Here is a 24899-nt window from a genome sequence, read left to right as displayed (position 1 = left end):
AGAATAGAAGGTCCTGCAGATTTCCTCAATCTTCCCATGGTAGAAAGAAGCAAAGTCTTCTGCAGTCAGGGATGATGAAGAAGGTGGAGCCGGGGGGTTGAGTAGAGAAGAGATGATGTTGTGGAGCTTCCGAGTGTCTTGTGACGAAGCTTCAAGCCTTACCTTGTACGGTAAGATTTGGTAGGTTATAATAATGGGAAGTTATTAATAATGCACCTTAATGTCTTATAATGATTAGACGATGTAGGTTAATTTTGGTTTCATAACAAATAATCACCACATGTTTACATATTTTGAACAGACAACTTTCAGCCTGTCTCGCAGCTTTTAATCTGTGTCATAATAAACATGCAAAAAAGCATGTAAAGCATTTCTGTTCACTGTTTTTGGAGTCTTTTTAAATCCAGAGCAAAAACAAATAGCACAAACAAAACACTAATTTACATACAGTGTCCTTCCCTTAGCTTTGTTCTTTGTAAATCACTTGCAATATGCCCACAATTTGATTGAAGCTCATCCCCTTGCACACAAATTACCACTCATTATTTGTGATTTTTTGTAATTCAAGACCACAACATTTTGATTACTGAAACCAAACAAAAAATATGTATCTATTTTTAAACATATTTAATAACATACTGTTCACTTGTGAGTAAAGAATCAAGAATCAAAGTTTCTCATAATGATTCATTATGGATAGCAGAAAGGAGTAGAACAAAAAGTATGAATGAAAAGATGCTAAGATGATGTAACACAATGACTCTATCACTATTATAAATGATTTATAATAGTGAAATTAGTCAGGTAAGTGAAAGTGCAGAATGTTAATAGAAATAGATTGATAACTTGAAGCGGTCAGTGTAAGATTAGTTTGCATACTAAATTATATGCTTTTTCTGTTTCTTTACATCTGTATTTCTCTCTGCAAGCCTCAAATTAGGTTGGCACGTTATGTGAAAATAATAATAATAATAATAATAATAATAATAATAATTTATTAGACAATCTGTGTCACTTCTGTGTAATCCCGGTCAACACACAAATGTCCAGCATAAAATATCTCAGTGGATTATATCGGAAGTTCTTCATGCCTGATACCAATAATCTTATCGCCACATCCACAGTAACAGTGGAGCTTGTCAATAACAGCGTTAAACCTGCAATAAGAACAAATATTTGACATGTTCTCCATTATTATAGAACTGAAAAGAAAGAGCCAGTTCACACAGAAACATATTTGACCTCCTGAACACACGCGCGCACACACACACTTGCATGCTTGCAGCCTCCTGCTGTGAGGTTCTAAATAGCTCTTTGTTGAGCTGCAGAGGTTCATATAGAGGAAATAAGAGGAGGATTGCAGGCTAAAAGTGTACCCCTCCATACACTATGCATTCCAATGCTCCTCAGCATTTAGGTGAATGGAGCATGGAGGGGCAGAATTAGCCAAGGTAACTTCCTCTTCTCTCTCCACTCTATCACTTTGTTGTGTAAGACCGAGTGTGTGATGGAATGGGAGAAAAATAAAAGACAGGTTTGGCGACTAATGGAGTGAAGGCAGGCAGGCAGCCAGGAGTGCAAAAGACACAGCGAGAGAATGAGCAGAAAGATGTCAGATGACCACACACACCCTCCCTCACTTGTTTGCCGCGGATGGTAACGAGCCACTCAGACAGTGTGCCCTGCTCCTCTAACTCATCGCCTGCCAGCTATCCAAACCCCACCATGAGAGCACTTATGTGGATGCAGCAGGGGCACAGGGTGCCAAAGGTGGGCACGGGGTAGGAAAACAGTGTGTACATCTTTAAAAGCAAAAAAAAGAGAGAGCCACATCACATGGTTGTTATTCTCTGAGATCTGCTGCTCAGGTCACTTTGACAGCCCTCTTGTTCACCCTCCCATTCTTTTTCCCTCCCTCGCTCGCTCTAACACACTCTCTCGCCCTACACACACATAATCACTCCCTCTCTCTTTCTGTCTCGCTCACTCTCTTACTCTCTTTCTGTCTTACTCTCTCCTCCCACCTGCATAGCTATCAGCACACTAATAAGCACAAGGGTACAGTCAAGGCAGCAGGATCATTGCAACTCTCTGCTTCTCTCTTTCTCTTTCTTTTTTTCTCTTTCTTTCTCTGCTTTTACTCCTTTGTGCTCTTGTTCTTTTTTTAACCTTTCCCTCCCTCCACGTTCTCATACTCTCCCTCTCCCTCTCCCTCTCTCTCTCTCTCTCTCTCTCTCTCTCTCTTTCCTCGGTGTATACGTGCATGTGTGGACCTTTGGAAAAACAGACGCCCATGTGAGCAGCAGCAACAGAAGCAGAGCGGAGTGAAGGAGAAGAAGCAGAAGAGTAGAATAAGCGAAGCGTCTCGTCAGAGCGTTCCACCATCAGCTCGGAGCAGCGTCAGGAACGGGCATGTGAGAAGATGTCCGTGGGCGGCTGCGCGTGTCCGGGTAAGAGCCCTCTGCTGTCGCCGTGACTACCACCCGGTTGCTGAGGGAGATAGAGTGTGTTGTCAAGTGCGTCGGCGTGGCGAGAGGACGTGGCCCGAGGGCTTTGTTGCAATGACAGGGGAAGGCACAGGAGGAACACGTTTGGGGAAACATGGCTGCCCCCTGTTGTACTCTGTGGAGCTGTGTGTGTGTGTGTGTGCATGTGTGTGTGTTTGTGTATGTGTTAGAGTTTTGTTTCAGGGCAGACTCAAAAGCAGATTGAGGAAGGGAGAAATTGGAAGAGTTTGGTGGTGTTTTTCTTTTTTTCCCACACAGATGGTTTGCATTGGTGACTGCCGTGAAGCGCTTCATGGTCCAGACTCGGGTTGCCTTGTTGTGGCTCTTGTTGTTGTTGATCATTTTGGAGTCTTAATTCTAAACAGGCTGTGGAATGGGAAATGAGTATTTTTAACTAGCAAATTTTCTGTCGGAAGCCAGATGTGCAGAAAGTTTGCTGAGGTAAAATTGGTATGAAGCTAAAGGTCAAGCTGATGTTCTCATGGCACTTGCTGTCTCCTTTGCGATCATGGCACATGTAAGTGTTATTGCTTGCCATTAGAATTGTTTCACTGTACAAATGTGTAACACTTCTTCTTTTTGATTTCTGTTTGCTAATGTGCTTGTATCTGTCTGTTTGATGCTGCCTGTCAGAGATGGAGCGGCCCAGCGGAGTGTGTTTCTGTGATTAGCCATTTTGAGCTGACTTTTATGCGCCCACACACTGGCATCAGCAGGATTATTATGGGATTTCTGTCTACACAAATCAACAAGTGTCAGTGACTGCTGTATCCCACAACCCTTCACGCTGGCTTTGGGTTTATTTATTTATTTAGTTATTTATTTCATTACTAAAAGCAAAACTCCACCAGGTTCAAACAACACAACACATGTACAATTACTACGGACAAGAATTGGACAAGAACACATTTTCTGGCACTGAGAAATGACCATAGACTTGGATTATGAATGACTGGTTTTTGTTTTTTTAATCATGTGACTGTATTAAAAACTGCAATTGGTACACTCTAATAATGCATATTAATGGAAGAGACATGAAATGACATCTTAGTAAAGCTGTTGTCCCAGGTTTTTACTCTTTCCTGTAAGTTTTGTTGTATCCTCACTTCATGCTTATAGCTACAGTTGCTATTTTGGTAAGGTATAACCATATACCTTTCTCTCTGACAAAGTAATTGCTTCTCTGAAAGGACAATAGATACAAATGTAGAGCTTAGTTATAGCTTCATTTACAAGTCCATTTGACTGAAGAACTCATTAAAGGGTTCTTCAAAAGCATGTTTTTCATAAATGTTTACTGGCTTCCCTCAACAACTGCCCTTCGGCCTACATTCAAAGTGGCTTTTGAGTAAACATGTCTACTATTCTTTTGCTAGCATGGTGAAATATATTGAAATTCTTTTCCAGGGTTATTGTACAAACACTACAGATGTAGATGATAGAGACTTGGCTGAAAATCATTGGTCTTTATATCACGTCAGTGATGGACTTGTTTGTGTTCCAGAGCTGGAACCGGCCTGTGCTTGTTTTCTTGTTTGTTTGTAGTTGGAAGATTCGCTATCTCTCCAGCTTGGCATAATGAAGGTATTAGCGTCCCCTGATTTAGCCCAAAGCAGCATGGTTTATTTAAATGAAGCGAAATATTGGTTTGTACTTCAGTACAGATAAGATGTGTTGAGAGATCACTGTGTGTTCTCTCCCTATGGGACAAAAGCTTAGACATCATGAACAGACTTGAATAAAACATAGGCGCATAAGAAGTGGAAAGGCTGTAAGTGTTGGGAGAACTTCGGGATCAGGCTAAACCTCTGACTGGGTGTATTGCTGCTGATAGGGTTTGCTCTCTCTCTCTCTCTCTCTCTCTCCCTCTCTCTCTCTCTCTCTCTCTCTCTCTCGCTCCCTATCTCTTTCTCTCATTCGTTTTCTGTCCCTCTGCAGTGTTAATGTAACAGGCTGATATCCTTGCTCTGTTGCTCAGACTCATTGGCTAGAGTGACAATCAGCCAAGCGAAGACCCATCAAACACCCCCTGACCTTCTCCTCTCATGCCTTCCTCTCAACAGAACGAAAGGAAGGGACAGAGAAGACCAGAGGCCATTGTGATTGAGCGACTTTTGTTTAATCAAATAAACAAAACGATCCTTTCTGTTTAGAGAGGTGTAAAGAGGAACAAAAATTGAGATGAAGGATCAGGACTGATATCAAAGCGAGAGAGCAAACAATGTCTTCGATTACGACTGTGCTGCCACACAGACATCTGTTTGATTTCCGTTATTGTAGAGCTCACCCAGGCGATGCCATCTCAGGCGCCCAGAGCAACAGGCACTCATGCACGTCTGTGACATTTGTGCCCTGAAGCAAGCACTGATAACACATCCTACTCTGTAAGACATCTCTCTGTTATAGCCATCGCATCAGCTTTTGCTCCTGCTGCACAGATTTCTTAATTTCCTCCTTTATTCAAACAGACAGCTCAAATAATGATTATAAATTAATAAATCAGTATATCTACTTTTTAGCTCTAACCAGAGATTTTTTTGTGCCATTTGTTGTTTTATGACAGTGTCCCAGTAGATTTACAAGATGGCCTTTTTTTAAAACCAGTCATAAAGTTGAGCACGCCTGCTTGTTTCTCAAGAGCATCTGTTCAGTCTCTCTGTTGCAATATCATATCCATAAAGTTTTATGAACCATTAAATAAGTTCATATGAATTATTTGTTTAGTGCCTGCATGCATAGAACCTGCTGAGTGTTTGGATCATTCAGAACAAGACATCTCAATGACTGTCAGTCAAAAAGGCCTTAATTTGACTTGTACTCACATATGGCTGTGAATTTACATTTTTATAAGCGTAAATGATAACAGCCAAGTTTTATTAATGGGTCTTGGAAAGGTGAGCGACTCATAGATTGTTTTCTGGACTTGGTTTTGCAGAGTGCCTTCTGTGTGTGTGTGTGTGTGTGTGTGTGTGTGTGTGTGTGTGTGTGAATTTGTGTACAGGGACTGTGGCTGGTTAATGGCTTGTGGCTGCAGCCCTATTATGTGATCAGTGGTTATAATGGTGCATTTTTAGTGAGTATTGGTTTCATCGGTTGTGTATTTGGTCTGAGAACGAACATTGTTCATGGCTTGCGGTCAGAAAGAGCAGATTGTGTTTAGTATAGACTAAAGCGAGAGTGAGATCACTCTTAGATTTAAGAGTGAGTGAGTTAGTATTGAGCAAGTAGGAGCTAGAGTGAAAGGCGAAGCTAGAGAGAGAGAGAGACAGAGAGTTGGCTAGCTCAGTATAAACTCAGTGTGTTTACATTCCTCTGTGATGCTGAGCAGTGGGATACACCCCCTTCTTGTGTGGTCTAGGTTGGAGGTGCGTGTGAGTGTTGCAAGCGCATGTACATGTATGTGCATGTGTGAGTATGTACTGTTAAAATGAAGTCATCTACTGTATGTCTCAACATGTCGATGATTAACGTGTTTTTGTTTAGCCAGAATTTAGATCCATATTTTGAGTCAGCTGTAGCGTGTGTGTGATCAACACAGACAAGATTTCAGTGTTGCCTGAGAAGGCAACTGAGAAAAGAACAGAAAACCTGTTTGTTTAAAACTCATATTTAATACATTACAAAGGAAGTCATTGAGGCAGTTAATAAGATTTTTCTGTAGTGTACTAAACAATTTCTGTGATATAATTTGGCTCACTTTTTTGGTGAGGGACGTGACCTCAAAATTACATTTTTAAATTATTCTAGATTTATTTGGATTCATTTGGATACATTATTTGGATACAAATGTCAACACTTTACCCTTATTTGTTTGAGGGGTTTATTAGGGAACCGACTGAACAGTAAAACTTAAAAAAATCAATTAATGTAAAAACAATAAATAAATAAATAAGAAAAAAATAATTTCGAAGTAGCATCCCTCACCACAAAAGTATGCCAAATGATATCACAGAAATTGTTGATAGTACACTACAAAAAATCTTATTAACAGCCTCAACAAACATTTTGTAATGTATTAAACATGAGTATGTATGTGTGTGTATATATATATATATATATATATATATATATATATATATATATATATATATATATATATATATATATTACAGACAAGCTTCATCTTGTGGCCTTCTGGTTTAGTTGTTGGTAATGAGCCATTATATTCTATCTTTATCTGGAACAGATTTTCTAAATGTAGCTATGTGTCTTTGTATTTCTTAATACTGTAGAACTTAGCTTGAATTGTTTCAGCTTTTGCTAGTTAACTGAGGAACTTAGCCAAAAACAGAATGTTGTTGTTTTTGCTTGTTGGTGTGTTTGTTTTAGTTCTCAGCAGATCTACTGAAGTTGTTGTAGCTGCTATTGTTCCAGTGTAGGAAACTCTACGGATTTGGACTCTTTCTCATGTCTGTCTCATCCAAGAGTTTTATGGTTAAAGTGTAGTTTTTAATTCAAAGTATATAGCTATGAATTTTATTGGTGGAATTCAACAAGTGCTGAATTCATAAAGGCTGTGAATAAACTATAAGTGAATTTTGATTAAATAGGTTTTCCATTCCATTCCATTCCATTCCTATCTCAGAAAAAGAATTACTCTTAGACATAAACTACCTACACAGAGCATTGAGGTTAGGTTTGGAAACATGGGAGTATTTCTTTAACATATAAACATTTGCAATCTGTGGTCACCTTCAGCATCCACAGGTCATAAGCTCCTCCCTAGCTGTCTTCTCCTTCCTTTCCCTCCTTCAGTTTGCCCTCTCTTTTTGTATCTTTTTCTTCCATTTCCCTTATCCCCCCCCCCCCACCATGTCTGTGGCAACGAGGAGAAAGAGAGGTTGGTGCTCTCTCATGCGGAAAGTCACGTGGTGTACTTGATTAGAGGAAAATCACTTAAATCGCAGCAGCACTAAAATGGCAACCACACGCATGGCGCTTGCAGTTACACAATCGCAGTCTGTAGAGGAGGATGTGTGTCTGAGATGGAGGGAGTAGAAAAAAACAAGGAGCACAGTATGAGGGTGTTTGTGTCAGAGAAAGAGAGAGCAAGACCGTTGTTAAAGAGGGAGGGAGAGTGAGCCAGAGAAGAAGTGGGAGGCCGAGGGAGCATTAAGAGCAAGGAAGGGAGGGTGAGAGAGTGAGAGAGAGAGATCACTTAGCTGGTGTGTGACTGTGCGTTTGGCTGGCACACTGATCTGTCATTGGCCAGGCTGTCTCTAACACATCAAACCTGTCTCCCAGCAGCCACAGATCTGGAACAAAATGGCTTCCTGCACCGAGAACGCAGCAACATCAGGGCAATGTCACTTACCCATCATCCCCCAGGCAGCACCAGTGCAGAGTGAGAGAGAGAGAGAGAGAGAGAGAGAGAGAGAGAGAGAGAGAGAGAGAGAGAGAGAGAGAGACAGACAGAAAGAGAGAGAGAGAGAGAGAGAGAGACAGAAAGAGAGAGAGAGAGAGAGAGAGAGAGAGAGAGAGAGAGAAATGTATGGACAGATTAAAGATTATAGAGCTCTATTACCTGAGTAACCTGAGCTTATGAGAGAACATTTTACGTCAATAGAAAAAGAATAAGGACGTACCTTGCGGGTTCTTTTGTACTCCTTCAAGATAAAGCTGAATGCAAAAGTTTGTGTACCCTCAATTCAAATGATTACAGGCCATGAGACTTTTAATGTAAACAGTGTTTCTGAATGTGACATAATTATGAGGGTCATATTCTACTGCTTTAGTAGGTGTTTTTCTTTATTTTCAACCGTTTCCACTTTTCACTGCTGGTAAATGGTATCACCCACTTTCACTTTCTGAAAGACAAGTATTTTTTCAAATTATACATTTTAAAATAGCTGCCACCCTGATTCCCAGTGACTTTTAAATAGACTGTTTAAAGCAAACGTGACTCCTTGAGCTCTTCACGCTTTTAATAGGTTTTAACAAAGTAAAATGTGTGGACCGTTTTAAGTAATTGGGCACATTCAAACAAATGAGATAGAGCAGGTCAACGATGGTGACTTGGACTTAATTACTGAAACGTTTAGGCCATGTCGGAACTGGAGATTTTCATAATAGAAAAGTACAAATAAAAAGCACAGGGTATTTTGTTTTGTGGACAAAAAAAGTAAAACAAAGCTATATATTTTTCTCACTCAGACATTAGGAGAATGTAAACATTTGCACTTCTTTCTGTTTGCATAGAGAAATGCACATGTGCTCGAGTGAAATCAGAATTGTATTGTAGTTTTGTATTTATAAATGACCCACAATGACATGTTCTCATCCCTTGTCTTGGAGCACATGTTACTGTTTTTTTCCCTGATTAGTTCAAATTGTTGTAAAACAGTAAACTTTGTGTGAACTCCTTCTTCCCCACAAAAACGCTCAATGTTCTGTCTCTATAGACCTGGCAAATGCATTGTGTAGGCATTTATCATTTCTGACCACAAGAGGGCGCCTGGTTGACGGTGTCTCTCACGTCTGTTCTAATCTCCTATCACAACATTAAGGATGAAATCTGAGCAGCTCTGCTCTTCTGTATCCTTGCTAGCACAGAGAATACCCAATCCATACTCCATGATCAAAACATTATTGATCTGAGGCTTAGCATTACAGAAATACTCTAAGCCCAGGGGAAACCTGTCAATCACACACAAACCTGTCAATCACTCACATACCTCTCATGCTGTCTGGGTTAATCGAGTATTAACGGCACGTGACCAGATTGTGTGGGGTTTGCTTGTTTTTATTTTGTCTTGCTTTCTCTTGAATTATCTATGCAGGACAGAATGTGGTTTAAAAAAAAAAACAGCAATCCAGAAGGAGAGAGAAAGTAAGAGAGACCGAAGAGGAGGAAGAACTATATGACAGAGCCGATACGATTTCTTCATCTTGGTGTTTATTTCAGTGGTAGCTAGATTAAATAAAAAACATCACACGAAATGCAACTCCACTATTCTCCAAGTTATACATCCAAGTTGATTTTAGGACAAACACTAGACCACATCCAGTGCTTCAGTAATGTCCGGATGTGGACACTGATGTGGACTAATTGTGAAAACCTCCCCATGTAAATATACAGGTTAACATTGGTAGTTAAACAATCTGTACGATTATCCCATTTTCCCTAAATATAATCTAGTATCATTCAACACATGACCACAGAAGGAATGCTTAAAGTTAAAGGTGGAGCTTTTACCAGAAGGTGTGAAGTTATGAAGAGGATTACATAGGCTTAAAAATTTGTCAAAAAAATTGTTCAGTACAGACTTTACCTGCTATTTAACCAAATCATCTATATAAGAATAAATTCACAGGAATGAGCTTAACACGGTTGCTTAATGCAGTCATGTGAAGAATTGGGCATATGTTTGGGGAAAAGCTACATTCTCCTTTAAGTAAAAAAAAAAGAAACAAACAATGGACACTGACCACATCTTGGCATATTGACTACAATTTGAGTTCTTTTAAAAAGTAAAATAAAAAACAGTCCTTATAGTGATTTTGCAAGTAAAGTGATGAAATAATTTAGAAAACATGCATCGTCATGGTTTTTGCTGCACCAATATGTCAGTTTAACATATCTCCAAATGGGCACTAAGGAGAAGACGGACAGCTAGAAGAGTGGGGGGCACTATTGGTGGAACGGGGCAGTTTAGCCTGTTATCAGCCTTGTGGCAGATGTGTGCCTCAGGACTTCCTGTTGACTAGTGAACAGAAGGTGGGTAAGAGAGTCTTCAACCCCCTCCATCACTTAACGACACCCCTTCACCCTGCCGCCTGGGCACCAGAGATATCCAGCCGAGAGAGCGAGAGAGAGAGAGAGAGAGAGAGAGAGAGAGAGAGAGAGAGTGACAGAGAGAGACAGAGAGAGACCGAGAGACAGACAGAGAGAGAGAGAGAGAGAGGATAAAAAAAGTGAAAACAAGCCATAAAGCCATGTTATTCATTTGTAATCTAGGGAGCTCGAAACTTTACTGAACAGTGAGACTACATCATGACTGACCAACTGGAAACACCTGGTAAGAAAGAACCATTCTACATCTCATGTAGATATTATGTAGATAATATCATCTACATCTTCTGTTCTTAATAAACTTAGATTCTGAACAAGTTTCAGTCTTAAGCAAACGGTTTTATTTTTTATTCTCTTGGCACATAGTTTGAGTGACTCACAAATGAAGAAAAGTCTACACCAGTCATAGACTTGAGCAGATGACACTTTGCTCTGTGGCTCTCTGATATGAAGCTCCTGGTTTCTAACACAGTCACACTTGAGTTCATATTGATTTTTTTTTAAAGCGATAGTATTTCTTAACCTAATCTCTGTCTACCACATCTATAGTGTATCTGTGATTAACATAAAAACAAATTCAACCAAGACCAAAAAAAAAAACATTTGAAGCTTTAAATTAATGTAGGTTTCAGGGCATAAGACAAATTCTGCAAATTAATGTTTAAAATGCAGCCTACATAAGATGAACCTAACAATGTTAACAATAAAATCTTATGATAGAACAAAAACCTTACCAAAGCATATGTTCTTTTAAAGCTTTGTCAAGCTAGAGGAAAAAAAAAATTTGTTACACAAATGACTTTATGTTTCCAGGCACGAGCTAATCAATACTTTTACACTTCCGTGTTTATTTTTAGCAATGTTCACTATATTTATTTGATCCTATCTTTTCCAAATTCACTAGGCTTTTTTTTATATGTGTGTTTCAGGTCAACCGGTTTACAGTTCCTTACTTGGTACAATTACAAATTCTTGTTCATGGTAATTAGACATACACTTCAGATGTAGTAGATGGTGTTTAGACTGAAATACACTGATGGCCTTTTAACGATATTCGGAAATGGCTCGATGTGTTTTATTTGGTTGTTATTTTGTGCTATCACTAAGGCTTGTAGATTTACTTCCTTGTGTTGGTTTTTATTCAACTGTTTCTCTGTAACTCTTACAGAGTTTATAACTATGTAAGACTTTAGATAATTACTATGATATCTTTTGCACTGCAATCACCATTTTGCACTCAAGTCTCCATCATTGAACAGTTGAACATACTTAGTTCACCAAAACAGACTTTGTGTTGTAACTCGTTTAAATTTTCATTTTTGTATAATTGCATCTTTTGATCATATAGTACACAGTTATAAAAGGAAAATTTTTCCAATATCCGGTGACACCTAGATGTGGATGAGGTCCCATTTGAGTCTGGTTCATCATATGAACGTTGAATGCATGTGTTACATCTTATATTTATAATATATCTTATAGATATTTCTGTGTAGCTGATTTGTACAGTAACAATGTGTATTGTTAAAAGTGCTATACAGATACAACTGAACTGAATTGAATTCAGCTAAAATTGATCCCAAGGAAGGGCATCACTAAGTGTACTTCTACAGTGTAGCATATAGATAAAGGGCTTAAGGACACCAGACAGTCTCATTGTCTAAGCAAGTACCCCACTGGAAAATAAATATTGTTGGAAATGCTGTACACACATGCCTTATTCAGTGGTGAGACTATCAGGTTGTGTTTACATTAGTGAGGGTAATAAGGGAGAAACCTGTAATGACCTGCCTACTACTAAACTGATAGGAAAATTGCAAGACATGCATTTTCTAAAGCAGATTAAAATTATAAAGGTTATCTTTACACTAATTTATTGCTCATCATCAAATCCTCTAACTGCTTAAACCAATAAAAAGATTTGCTTTAGTTGTTATTCTAATGAATATTTTTTTACTTATCCCATCTGCTTATTCAAAAGATGAGTTTATAACTCAAAAACACCTGTTTGTCCTGAGGTGTTTTATTCCTTTGATGCCACAACAATATGACAAGACTAACAGTGTTTTGTATTTATTAAAGAACATTATATTGTTTTATACATAAATATTTAGATTTAATGTCATAATGTGCTGACACTGGAGACTCCTTCCAAAAATGCTAAATCCTCTCCTCACAGAAAACTTATTAACAGTTAACAATTTCTAAAAAAAAAATCTCTTTGTGGAACGTTGAGCATGCCCCAATGTAAGCTTTTACTAAAACGTATAATGTATTAGAACCAGTGCATTAATATAAACCACACTATCAACTGCCCCTGACCAATCAAAATATAGAATTTAACATTACTGCAGTATAAACAATTATAATTGACTTATATTGTAAGTGTGTAGAAGAAATTAAATGTACACAGAGGTTTAAACTGTGCAAATTGGAAAGCTCCCAGTTGTGGAGCATACTGTTGATCTGACAGTTGTTCACTATTGACTTGTAAGCCAGCTGCAAATACAGAGCAGTTAAAGGAGTAATAAAATTGATGCAAGTTTCCACCAGTTAACCAGAAACAAGTGCAAGATAGCTGTGTGACAAACAGAGACAGCCATGATGAAACATAAGGCTTAGAGTAAGTGTTAGTGCTGAAAAAACTAATCGCATACAGGCAGACAAATTGCAAATAAAAAGATATTAATGAGTCAAAGACTAATTTGTAATAACAGAAGTAAAACATAGTAATTATGAGGTTATACACAATGATTTACATATATATATATATATATATATATATATATATAAAAGTGTTTTTATATATATATATATATATATATATATATATATATATATATATATATATATATATATATATATATATATTGGTCTTTATTTATTTATTTTTATTTATTACACCATTTGTGAGTAAACAATCAAACTAAGCATGTTTAGGTGTGCATTTTTGTACAAAGACATTGACCTGGATTTTTTCTGTGGAAATAATGATTGACGTATTGAAATGCTTTTATGTTATGCAAGACCATTATTGATGGAGATATCTCCAGTATTTTTTTAACGGACCACACGCAATGTCCTGAAACCACATTTATTGATTTTGTGCCATGGCATGAAGTGGCCAGCTATCGACCTCAGTGGGAACTGATCATTTTAAATCCCCAGAGCTGTGTTGTCTTTTATCGGTCACCTGGCAGTCAAATGATCTCGGCTATGAAGTGGACTAATGCAGCTGAGGTGTTTGTATGTGTAATTGCAGCAGTGATTTGATTAGACAAATTGATGCCTATAATCTGCTGTAATGGGGTTACATTAAGCCCATGCTAGCAAATTGAATGACCTTTAGATTCATCATTAGATTAATTAGATTTTTTTAGATTTAGTATTTTTATTGGATTTTATTATTGGTCCAAGGTCCGCATTTTTAAATAATGGTGTAGATAGTGCAGTGGTGCAGATCATCATCTATCCTTTATTATTAACTGTTTTAGTTGTTATTGTTAACCTAATTGACTGGTCAGATGAATTTATTGGGCTTAATCTAAATCGTAATAACTAAAAACAAATGTAAATAATGTCAACTTTAATTGCTTGGAGATGAATAAATGGATGAAAGAATGAATACAAATAAATGAAATGTAAATTATGTAAAGGGCAGAAAGTTTGTAATTACATAGATACATAGATAGATAGACAGACAGACAGACAGACAGACAGGCAAATATAAATATCATAGTGCAAAAGTGTTTATGTTATATATTGGATTATGTCATTTGATCAATCAGATTCAGTAACTTTATTATAATATACACAAACCTAACACGAAATTCGTAGTTTTCTTGTTTTTCCACCAATTCAGTACCACCAAATGAAGAAAAGAATCATAAGGTGTAGATCTATTTTTATTATTTGATAGTTTTTAACATAATTAATAACTATACGGCAAGAAACTGTGTTTTTTAACGTAAACATGTATAAGTGTTGAATTACATGCAAAAAAAACAACCTTAGACCGGAGAGGAGGAATAGGAGGAGGAGGAGGGTGAGGAAGGGCGGTGGACTGTTTCTCTCTCCCGAGCTTGATTGTGGGAGAAAGAGAGAGGAGATGATAAGGAGAAGCCAGTGGGGGAGAGACAGAGAGGAGAAAGAGGTGAAAGGAGAGAGAGGAGGGCCTACAGCTTTATTGTTCATGCCTGCCCTGGAACAAAGGGCTTATAACGGGCTCCGTCCGCAACACCACAGCTAGCAGGCTTACGGAAATGGCAAACGGCGTCGCCTTCACATCAGTCTAGCGGTTCATTATTCGCATCGGTCGTATTTTCGATGGTTTCACCTTGTAGTTGTTAGTAGTGTAGAGTTTGTGCCGGGGACGTTTAGTTTTGCTCCACAGTAGCCACCGTAGTCAGGTCGAGCTCCGGAACTGAGCTACACTGTGCTACCGCTGGAGCTTGTAAACATTAATCTTGTGGAAACCGATTCTTGCAGGTAAAATGATGTTTTTTTTGCACTTTATGTAGCATGTTTTTTTTTGTTTGTTTTTTTTAAATGGTGTTACTTTATTTAAAAAAAAGATACATTATGCATTCTTCGTTGTTATACACTTGGTTAATATTTTTTAATGTATTGTAGCCGTTTTGCGCTAGCCTGCTAGCTGGTGGCTAGGTGGGCAGTTTTCTAATTCAGCTCGGATAGAATGGAGTCTGAAATCGCTATAGAGTTGGTTTTAATTTAATTAGGTATAAAACACCGCTCAAAGCGAATAAAAAGAATATATATGTTTTATGTTTACGTTAAGCGCTGTTTTCAGAAGTGTTTTGGTACGTTAAATCATGCTAGGCTAACAAAATCGAGTTGGCTAACCAGTAGTGGAGAAGTTGTTTTCCAAACGGCTTTCTTCTTCCTACACGAGTGCACTGCACGGCGCGTGACATAATGGATTGTACGCCCTATGTAGTGCACTTCGTGGCCAATCGGGAGCGGTTTGAGATGTAGCTGGTGTAGCAAGCTTCCTTGACTAGTAAGGCTTCAAGACTGTCTTGTGACCAGGAGAAATTTCACACCTTTCAAATGTTTGAAAAATCAAAAACAATTATTTGTACGTTCCTAAATGTTAGGTAAACATATGATTAATCCATTATCTAGTTTCCCTTTTGTTATGACTTATGACTTATTACCTATCTTTTAATAAAAATAATGCCACATATATATATACACACACATATATATATATATATATATATATATATATATATATATATATATATATATATATATATATATATATATAATGTATGGCATTATTTAAGTGGAAATGGTTTACTCTCTGCCCCAGAATCAGATAAACAAACCCTATGCAAAAATTACTTGTTTTAAAAAATTCTAAAGGCTAGTTTAGTTTGAAAGTTCATGTTATCATGCAATTGGGCTTGTTGATATTTCCACATCTGTGAGCACCAGCTCATAAACATAACATTTTATTAAACCTTAAGAGTATTATTCCCAGAATTAGAGATGCTGGGTTGTTTTCCCCTCTCTAGTAATGAATCATGTTTGGCAAGATGGATGTCCTACGCTGCGGCTGCTGCAATTTGCGGTCCCATAGTGCATTTTTTGCTTCCTCTCTGTCTTGTCAGCACCACTCATAATGTGGCACATTTTGAGGTGAATTAGATTATCAGCACATTTTAGCCTTTAGTGTGATGTGTTTTGCCTCTCTGTGTGTAGGAAAGAGGCCCTGTGTGTGATCAGAGTGAGGGGGAGGTGTTGTTTTGAAGAAAGCAATTTACAGCACAGGAAGTTAGTGTTTGTTGCTTGATTTGATTTAGACAGACAGTCATTAACCACCAGCTGAGTGATCTCTGTTAATGGTATGCTCTTAAGATCTAATGGACTGTTGCTTATTTATTTATTTACTTATTTATCGCCCTTAATGGCAATGCGGTAGTCATTTCTGCCTCTTCTGGTGAAGGGGGAACAAGTCTTAATTAGCTGTTGCGATTCAGAAGAAAATTGTCATTTGGAGTAAAGACTTCCTTCTTCCCTCTTAAAAGAATTTACACAAATGCACAGCATCAGGTTTTTGGCAGTGGTAAGATCATTATTAATGATTACCATCAGAATTAATGTAGATGGTCAATTACAGACTAAACCAAGCCAGTTCCTCTACTTGATTATACAACATGCTACACAACACTATTTTTGTGTTAACATCACCACGTCTGCTTTCAGGAGTAGGCTGCCTGAGTAGGAAGTAGACTTTGGGCATTTTGCAGAGTTATTATTTAATTAATTAAATTATTTCTTTATTTTAAAGCAGTCCCATGAAATAATAGTGCCAGTAAAACAAAAAATTAAATAAGCAATAGTATTTTTTAAGTTATGTTATTGGCAAAAATAGTGTATGCCACTGACCTGTGGGCCGTAAAGATAACTTATGACAGCTGCATGGAAATACACTTCATTGTGACCACTTTGCGGAGGTGCTGCTGCACAGGACAGCTGTGTGTTCAGTGTCCCCCACCCTTAATTTTTAATGATTTAAAGTCACAAATGAATGTTTCATGAAGGCAGTAAACCGATGAAGGAAGGGTGTTTGGGTGTTTTTCCTATCTCACTCGTATGTGTTTGTGTGTGTGTGTGTGTGTGTGTGTGTTTGTGTAAAATAGAGATGAGAGATATTCTGAATGACCCATTTTTGTAACTTTTTTGATATTACTAAAATTTGAGGGAGCTCTCTGTGGCTTTGTATGAGAAGAAGTCACAAGAACTGGGTGTGATGAAGAGGAACAATTAAGAAAAAACAAAAGACTGTGCAGATGGATAAAAGCTCAAAGCATTGACTGGGGGTGTACACGGTTTTGATAGAGCACCCTGAAATGACCAGGTCTCAATTCATTTCCTGGAGAGCAAATGAACCCTGTGTCCCCTGCTGTACTACACAGGGTCCTCTCAAAGCATTTGCGAAATGGAAAGAAACTGCTAGATTGCTATTTATCACATCCCCACCATGGTAGAATGTCAGCCAGTTCGATTCAGATAAATGCACAGGCATTGGCTGGTTGGTTGCTTTATTGACAGGTCTATTATTGACAGTTAACAATGGATAAAGAAATCTGCCCATGGTGCTAATGTGCTGCGATCAAAATAGAAAAGCACACGTGTGTGTGCACACAACTGATCCACTGTAAATCAAATTGAATGCAGTTATTTTTTCATCACTCCTTATGGATAGGCATATTTTTAATGCCACACTTAACTAACATTTTTCAAGATTTTCTAATCATTAAATACTTGAACTCGTGGGTTTGTGTATTTGTAAGTAATTTTGTAACACCTAACTGATTATAGTGATGTGATGTTTGCTATAAGTGTGTGAAGATTCACCATTTTGCATTTTCATTCACGTGTAGCAATTTTGACATTTTCTATTGTGTTTTATGTGTTGAGATATTCAACTTTTTGTTTTTATTTGGGCTGTGAAGACATGGAAAACGTTGTTTTTGTTTATATAACAAATTTATTTTTAAGTTTAGTTTTTAATTTTTTCTTGTTGCTGGACTGGATTTATTTACTGTCACATAACACCAGTCACATATTTGGCGCCTGTCAGCTAGTTTGTGCTCTGAAAAACAGCACAGAATCAGTGCAATATTGGAGTGTTCTCTTATGCTTTAGCCAATCTTGTATCTTATAACACAGGTTGACAAAAGACAAAACTCGTAAAACCCAGCATGTGGTTTTATGACGGGTGAGAATCATTGACATTTCACAGATTTATTTGCGAGACGAGACGGCCGGTCATTATTAGGCGGAGTCGTTCCCGTGACAGTGGAGGTCACGACCCCGTCGAGGCTGAATGCGCCACGCAGTAGATCCTTTTAATAGGTAGAATGGATAGGGTGAGGGGTGTGCCTGCAATCCACAACCCCCTTCTGCCCTCTGTGTGCATGTCTGTGAGTGAGAGAGAAAGAGAGAGAACGTGCAAGTAAGCAACCAAGCAAATGAGCTCTACTCCACTCCTGACCTGTTTAGTGGATTGAAATGAGGGTGGGCTGCTGTATTGCCCTGTATAGCAGTCATGCGCTTGGGCCCCAGATGATGCTGAAGCAACCCCTGCTCTCATGCACCTTCAGTAGGATTTCTGAATTTAAATGTAAATCATCAGGCTAATGATAACCTGACCATTACATCTTCATTGATACTGTGTATGGAATAGTTAACACTGAATTTTCAATTCAGTTTGATTTGTATTGTATGTACAGTATGTATGTATCATTGCATCAAATATCATATAATCTCCAATATCAAATCTGGAAGTAGCTTTAGATCCCTAATGAGCAAGCAAGAGGTGGCCGTGAACATGAGAGAGGAACCAGGCTTGAAAGGGATTGTACAACGTTATAGTGTAGAAGAGTAAAGACAAATAGTACTAAATGTGCTGAAAGGATGTTCATTTGAACATTTTAAGTTTCTGTCTTATTTTATCCTGTTGAAATGTATTTTGTAAACTTTTTTGACCAACTGGCTTTTGTAGCTTCAGGTCTAAAAGGTTCACGGTCATGTTCTGAAATATATTTCTTATATCTCTTATTTAAAAATATATCTCTTTTTAAAGAAAGGTTTTAAAAAATATATATTTATGTGTATTAAAAGTGATATTTAGAGAAATGATCCAACAGACAGACTTCCACCTGAATCAGTCATGTCTGCAGTTTTCGACATACCATGACTGAATTCTGATGACTGGAAAGATTTTTTTTTTTACCTCCTTTAAAGTGTCTTAGAAAATATAAATCATGTCTTTATTATAACATTATGTCAATATCTTTCTAAGCCCAAGTGCTCATTATGTAGTTACTACATGAACAGCGCCGCTAATGCTAACATATAATGTTCTAAAAGTGAAAATGTAGAACCACTCACAGCTGAAGAAGATATTATGAATACTGTTAATATTAACTGTAATTATAATTTTCAAGCACTTTCTAAACAAATTAAACAGAACATTCAACATATCCCATATTCCAAGTCCAGAGTTGTTTCTGTGGAGGTCTAAGTGACACTTAGGAACTCAGAAAAAAATATATTAGACCCACATTTTGTAGAGTATAGCGTTCTAATTTTCTCATTCCGTCTATTTTAGGCTGTTCCTCCAAATCATTCAAGCTGTACTCCCCGAAGGAGCCCCCCAACGGCAGTGCTTTCCCCCCTTTCCATCCCGGCAGCATGCTGGACCGAGACGTGGGGTGAGTCGTTTTCTGTTAACACAGTGTAGTAGATTTAAATAAATGTAGTTTGGGTGTTTCTGTTCTTTTCACTTTCAGTATGTGGTGTTGTGTGTCATTTATTGATTTGCTTACAGTAATACAACATAATAGTTTATTTAAAAATAAAAGCAGGAAACCAAGATTGTCAGTTGTTTGGCATAGGTTTTGCCAAGTCAGCCTGCACCAGTTTGTCCAGAGTGAGATAGTGTAGTAAGGAGGAACAAGAACCCCAAGTCTGACCCCCCTGAGTCTGTGGTTAACGATCCATCACTCAACAGCCTCAGTTCTGATTGGATAGTGAAAGGGTGGGGGCACTAAAAGTGCTGGGGACTGTGTCTGGCTGTCTTCACTGCACTGTAGAGATAAGAGGAAAAATATTGTCTGGGGAGAAAACAATGCACTTCCTGTCTGAATCTGCACCCACAGGGGCATCAAACTTAATCCTGAATCATCAGCTTCTAATATGCATCACTAAATTTCAGTCTTGCTTGTTGGTGAATAAAACACATCAATACGTAAAGGCTATTTTTGTCTACGATCATTGATAATTGACTGTTAAAACATGGCTGCTGTGAAAGCCCTGTGTAATCATGAATATTGTCTTGTTTCTTTGTCTTGTTCTGCAGCCCGACGCCCATGTATCCCCCCACATACCTAGAGCCTGGAATAGGGTATGTATCAGTCACTTCCTGTTTTCTTTTCTCGCAGAGTTGATACATATAGGGGTTTCATGTATAACAAATCTCTTTTTTTTTTATCATACCAGGAGGCACACGCCATATGGGAACCAGACAGACTACAGGATATTTGAGCTTAACAAACGGCTACAAAACTGGACAGAGGTAAGTGAGGTAAAGTCACAATACCACCTGAGGAATCATGGTTGATTTTCCTTTTTTTGGCTTTAGTTCCTGCAGCCATTTTATTTCCAGTTTTTACAGGCCAGAAACTATTTGGATTGATTGTTTGTTTGTTTGTAATATTAAACATTGCTGTTTGGTCACAGCCCCTGCAGAGTTATATGAATGCATAAAAAAACACTAGTTCTTGCTTAGGATAGTTTCTAAACATCAGAGCAAATGTATGTGAATATGTTAATTTAAAGATTAAAATTTGCCACTGGGTTCTGTTATCACAGTTTTTTTTCTTTATCCGAAGGGAAGATTTGAAATTAATCAGAAAGCTACTTTTTGGATGATGTTAGTGTTAAAATACTTGTTTTCTTGTGAAGAGGCTCTCCACAGAAAGGATTTTACAGAACAGTTTATTCAGTAAGATTATTTTGAGGAATCCTCTGTAATATTTTTTTCTGAGTAGAGATTTTAAGTTCTGAATTTAGAAAATAATATCTAAATATATACCTTTTTTACTCATCTGTACTGAGGGTGTCAATAAAGCTGGAGCTGGCTGGAGCATTTGCTTTGTTTTGCTTTTTCCTCTCTCGCTTTTTCTCACACACTCACTTACTGTTTCTCATTCTCTTGCACGATTGTTGACTCCAGGAGTGTGATAATCTCTGGTGGGACGCCTTCACCACAGAGTTTTTTGAGGATGATGCCATGCTGACAATCACCTTCTGTCTAGAGGACGGCCCTAAGCGATACAGTAAGGCTCAAACAATGTTTGAAATAAATGCTTGAATTATTTGAAATCTTTTTCTGTAATGGTTCTAGTAGTCCATACTTTAATGTTAGAAGTATGTGCCTATTAGTTGCTAATGGAAATTGTGTTCATCCCCTTCAGCAATTGGCCGGACTCTGATTCCTCGCTACTTCCGCAGTATATTTGAAGGGGGTGCAACAGAGCTCTACTATGTACTAAAGCACCCTAAGGAGTCTTTCCACAATAACTTTGTGTCTCTGGACTGTGATCAGTGTACGATGGTCACTCAGAACGGCAAGCCCATGTTTACACAGGTAGGTATTAATGCAGAATTGTGTATGCATCTGTGCACCCATACATGTTGTAGTGTTATAGTGTAACAACACAAGCAACATTGATATTCACAGATAGTCAGATTAATCAAATTCTGGCAATCTTTGGCAAATTCTTTTTTATTATTGTTATTAGATTTATTTTGTTATTTTTTAATTATTGTGTAGCATTATTTATTATCTATAAATTATTGTCGCCAATTAAACAAACAAGACACTAGCTTAAACTTTTTTAATGCACTCACACTCAATTATAAATCTTGTACAGTGAGACAGCTTGTATTGTCTTCTACTTGATGTATGGCTTTACTTGTATTTTCTCATTTGTAAGTCGTACTTAATTAAAAAAAAAAATCTAAATGAATAAATGTAAGTTTAATATAAATGTTTTTATTGTGCGTTAACCTACCATATCACATCTCTCTGCCATGCAAACGGCAGGTATGCGTGGAAGGACGTTTATACCTGGAGTTCATGTTTGATGACATGATGAGAATAAAGACATGGCACTTCAGCATAAGGCAGCACAGAGAGCTCATTCCCCGCAGCATCCTGGCTATGCACGTATGTGTCAGTCCTTCTGCCAATAGCATGAGATTCAGCCAAAAGCATCCTTCTAATTGTAAAAATATTATAGCATTAATATTTAAGGACTGCTTGATTTATCCTATGTCTGTCGTTCCAGGCTCAGGACCCGCAGATGGTCGACCAGCTGTCTAAGAACATCACAAGATGCGGTCTTTCCAACTCCACACTCAACTACCTCCGAGTGAGTGTTCGTGTATCATATGCCTCCATATGCATCAGCTGTCTTACAGAGGCAGCAGTATAGTCATAAATCAGCTTAGAGTGTGAAATCACATCACACCTAACCTGCTGAATATTGACAGTGATTTTGATTTAGTTCTGTTTTTAACACCTACACCTCTGAGAATGGAGTAGTGTTATAAAATACTGAAATAACGCATTCAATTACATGAATGTATGTCCTTCAAACAAATTTTACTCTTCACATTGTTGTACTTGCACAAGGCAAACATAATAAAGCAGAATCTCTCTCTCCTCTGTAGCTATGTGTGATCTTGGAGCCAATGCAGGAGCTCATGTCCAGGCATAAAACATACAGTTTGAGCCCCAGGGACTGTCTCAAGACCTGTCTGTTTCAGAAGTGGCAAAGGATGGTAGCTCCTCCTGGTAAGCAAATAATCTCTTTTCCTTTTTTTAAATCAAACTGGGATTTGTTATTCTTCCTGTTCTGACATGTGTTTCTCATAGACAAAAGTATTAGTTTTCTTTGCAGCATTATTACCCAGGAAACCCCTTGGAGAGCAATAAATACCTAAATATTGTCCTGGACATGTCTGTAGATTGTAGGGGATTTTTCAGCAAGTGCACTACTTTGTAATACTAATGAAGGCACCAGTTTATATCTTTTTTTTTTCTTAATCTTTAGGATTAAGTGTCTGTGCTATATGCACTGACTAGACTGTTGCTCATCATAAAGCTTTGATTTTGGCTTGTCTTTCATCAGCTGAGCCAGCACGGCAGGCACCCAACAAGCGGCGGAAGCGTAAGATCTCGGGCGGCAGCACCATGAGTGCAGGAGGAGGCACCAACAACAACAATAACAGCAAGAAAAAGAGCCCTGCTGGCAGCTTCCCACTCTCCAGCCAAGTACCTGTAAGCAGGATTTAAACGAGGCTGCATTTGAATTTTAATTCTAAACTTAACATGTGAATAATTTTGAATATTATAAAAGTATACCACTACAAAGCTGCTAATTATCATACTGGTTGTTTTAATGTTCTCTTTTGTAGGACGTGATGGTTGTGGGTGAGCCCACTTTAATGGGAGGGGAGTTTGGCGATGAAGACGAGCGTCTGATCACGCGGCTAGAGAACACACAATTTGACGCAGCCAATGGCATTGATGACGAGGACAGCTTCAACAATTCTCCAGCCTTGGGCTCCAACAGTCCCTGGAACAACAAGGCTCCCTCCAGCCAGGAGAGTAAGAGCGATAACCCCACCTCCCAAGCCTCTCAGTGAGACTCAGGCCAAGAGGGGAGGGTACAGGAGAATTGGGGAAGAGAGAGGAGGTCACAGAGGGAGTAGGGGTTTGGAGACACATGGCCGACTCGCTCATCTACACGCAGATCCACTTTCACAAAATGGCGACCATTCATTTCGCCCCGTCTCAACGTGCTAGAGAGAAGAGTGAGATCGCGGGTCAGAGGAGAGCCAGGACTAAGAACAAGTGAAGTGTAAATCAAATGTATTGGGTTTTAAGAACACAGTAACTATGAAGTTGTTGGTGTTTTACTGTGCGAATGCTCCTCTGAGGAAGGTGTAGATAGTTCCCTTGTTTAAGTTAAGAAGGAGGTTGGTTGTTTTGTCCTCGGAGGAGAAGGCCGACGTGTAAAACACCAGCAAAGTGCACACACCCTCATAAAATGGCAAAAAGTGAAGGATGTTGTCAGGTGTGTTTGCTCTGAAGACCTGCTCATCCCACTCACATCATTACAGATCTTTCCCTGCCATTAGTGGAAGATTCGGACTGAAACCATGTACACCACCGCCATGCTGTAGAACAGCCCGGAATTGTTATTGTTTTAAAAAAAAAAAAAAAAAAAAAAGGTGAGATGGCAAGCATTTAAATGAAACGTTTTGGAAAATTTTATCTGCATTTTATACCAGCCTCTATTTCCCTAGAATGTTTTTATTTTCCTTTTTTTTACCGACATTGAAAGCTACAGACCAAGGAGCTACGAGGACTTTCAAGGTCCAAATTTCAACCTTCAAATTATATTTGTTTGTATTATTTTTTAACAAAAACAGAGTAATTTAGTGTGGGCTTTTATTTCATTTTGTGTACTTGTGCTTGTATATTTAAGGTAGTAGCAAAGTTCTGTATAACTGTATGAAAATGTATTCTTCCTTAGCATTGCCTAAAGCCATTCTAATCTAATGTGTAAAAAGAAAAAGCGAAAAGAAAAACTCATGAATCTGTCTTTACCCTTTCTCCTATAATTTTATCAATTTGTGTAACAATGATTCAATTATAGTGCGCAGTCACATGCCTGATTGCTCTGTTCTTACGTGGTCCAAGTGCACTTGGTACTTGAAGGCCATCCAAAGCAGTAATCCCTTGGGCCCTGCAGGTTTATGTTCAAATATAGATTTTAAAGCCCTATACAGTTTTATCCATTTACATTCAAATTGTAAGATTTCTGCCAGCCGTGCACTTGTAATTGAAAATAAATGGTGATCTGTCCCTCTTCTAACCCTGTAGACATCCCTCTCTTTGATATATCTATTTTTTTGTTTTTCTTAGTTTTTGCCCTTGATTAAATTAATGTATGTACCAATAAAATATGAATTTTCACTTTAAATGAAAA

General features: G+C 38.1%; 1 protein-coding gene and 1 long non-coding RNA gene across 6 annotated transcripts; both read left to right on the top strand.

Annotated features, from left to right (window-relative positions):
* Nucleotides 1–1983: 1983 nt before the first annotated feature.
* Nucleotides 1984–24899, top strand: ldb1b (LIM-domain binding 1b). Of its 5 annotated transcripts, none has more exons than XM_060885030.1 (11): nucleotides 1984–2450; nucleotides 19445–19547; nucleotides 20195–20239; nucleotides 20335–20419; nucleotides 21071–21173; nucleotides 21312–21484; nucleotides 21944–22066; nucleotides 22188–22271; nucleotides 22573–22696; nucleotides 23034–23182; nucleotides 23320–24899. In XM_060885030.1, exons 1-11 carry the CDS (start codon nucleotides 2423–2425, stop codon nucleotides 23548–23550), a joined length of 1248 nt encoding a protein of 415 aa, XP_060741013.1. In that variant the 5' UTR covers nucleotides 1984–2422; the 3' UTR covers nucleotides 23551–24899. The 5 variants fall into 5 exon arrangements, with proteins under 5 accessions (XP_060741013.1, XP_060741021.1, XP_060741029.1 ...); XM_060885038.1 differs by lacking the exon at nucleotides 1984–2450 and adding an exon at nucleotides 10367–10525; XM_060885046.1 differs by lacking the exon at nucleotides 1984–2450 and adding an exon at nucleotides 14390–14787.
* Nucleotides 2457–3578, top strand: LOC132855831 (uncharacterized). The gene is made up of 2 exons (XR_009649378.1): nucleotides 2457–3024; nucleotides 3141–3578. It is a non-coding gene; the product is annotated as an uncharacterized LOC132855831 (long non-coding RNA).

This window comes from Tachysurus vachellii, chromosome 1 (assembly GCF_030014155.1).
Source record: "Tachysurus vachellii isolate PV-2020 chromosome 1, HZAU_Pvac_v1, whole genome shotgun sequence".
In the NCBI taxonomy this organism is placed as follows: Eukaryota; Metazoa; Chordata; class Actinopteri; order Siluriformes; family Bagridae; genus Tachysurus; species Tachysurus vachellii.
Note: the sequence above shows the minus strand (reverse complement) of the source record. Positions and strands in the feature narration are given on the sequence as shown.

What these genes read in the sequence shown, in the direction of transcription:
- ldb1b (XM_060885030.1), top strand. Translation starts at nt 2,423, where the DNA reads ATGTCCGTGGGCGGCTGCGCGTGTCCGG. An exon ending in GGGCGGCTGCGCGTGTCCGG is followed by an intron (nt 2,451 to 19,444) that starts GTAAGAGCCCTC and finishes CGTCTATTTTAG; the next exon opens with GCTGTTCCTCCAAATCATTC. An exon ending in CCACACTCAACTACCTCCGA is followed by an intron (nt 22,272 to 22,572) that starts GTGAGTGTTCGT and finishes TCTCCTCTGTAG; the next exon opens with CTATGTGTGATCTTGGAGCC.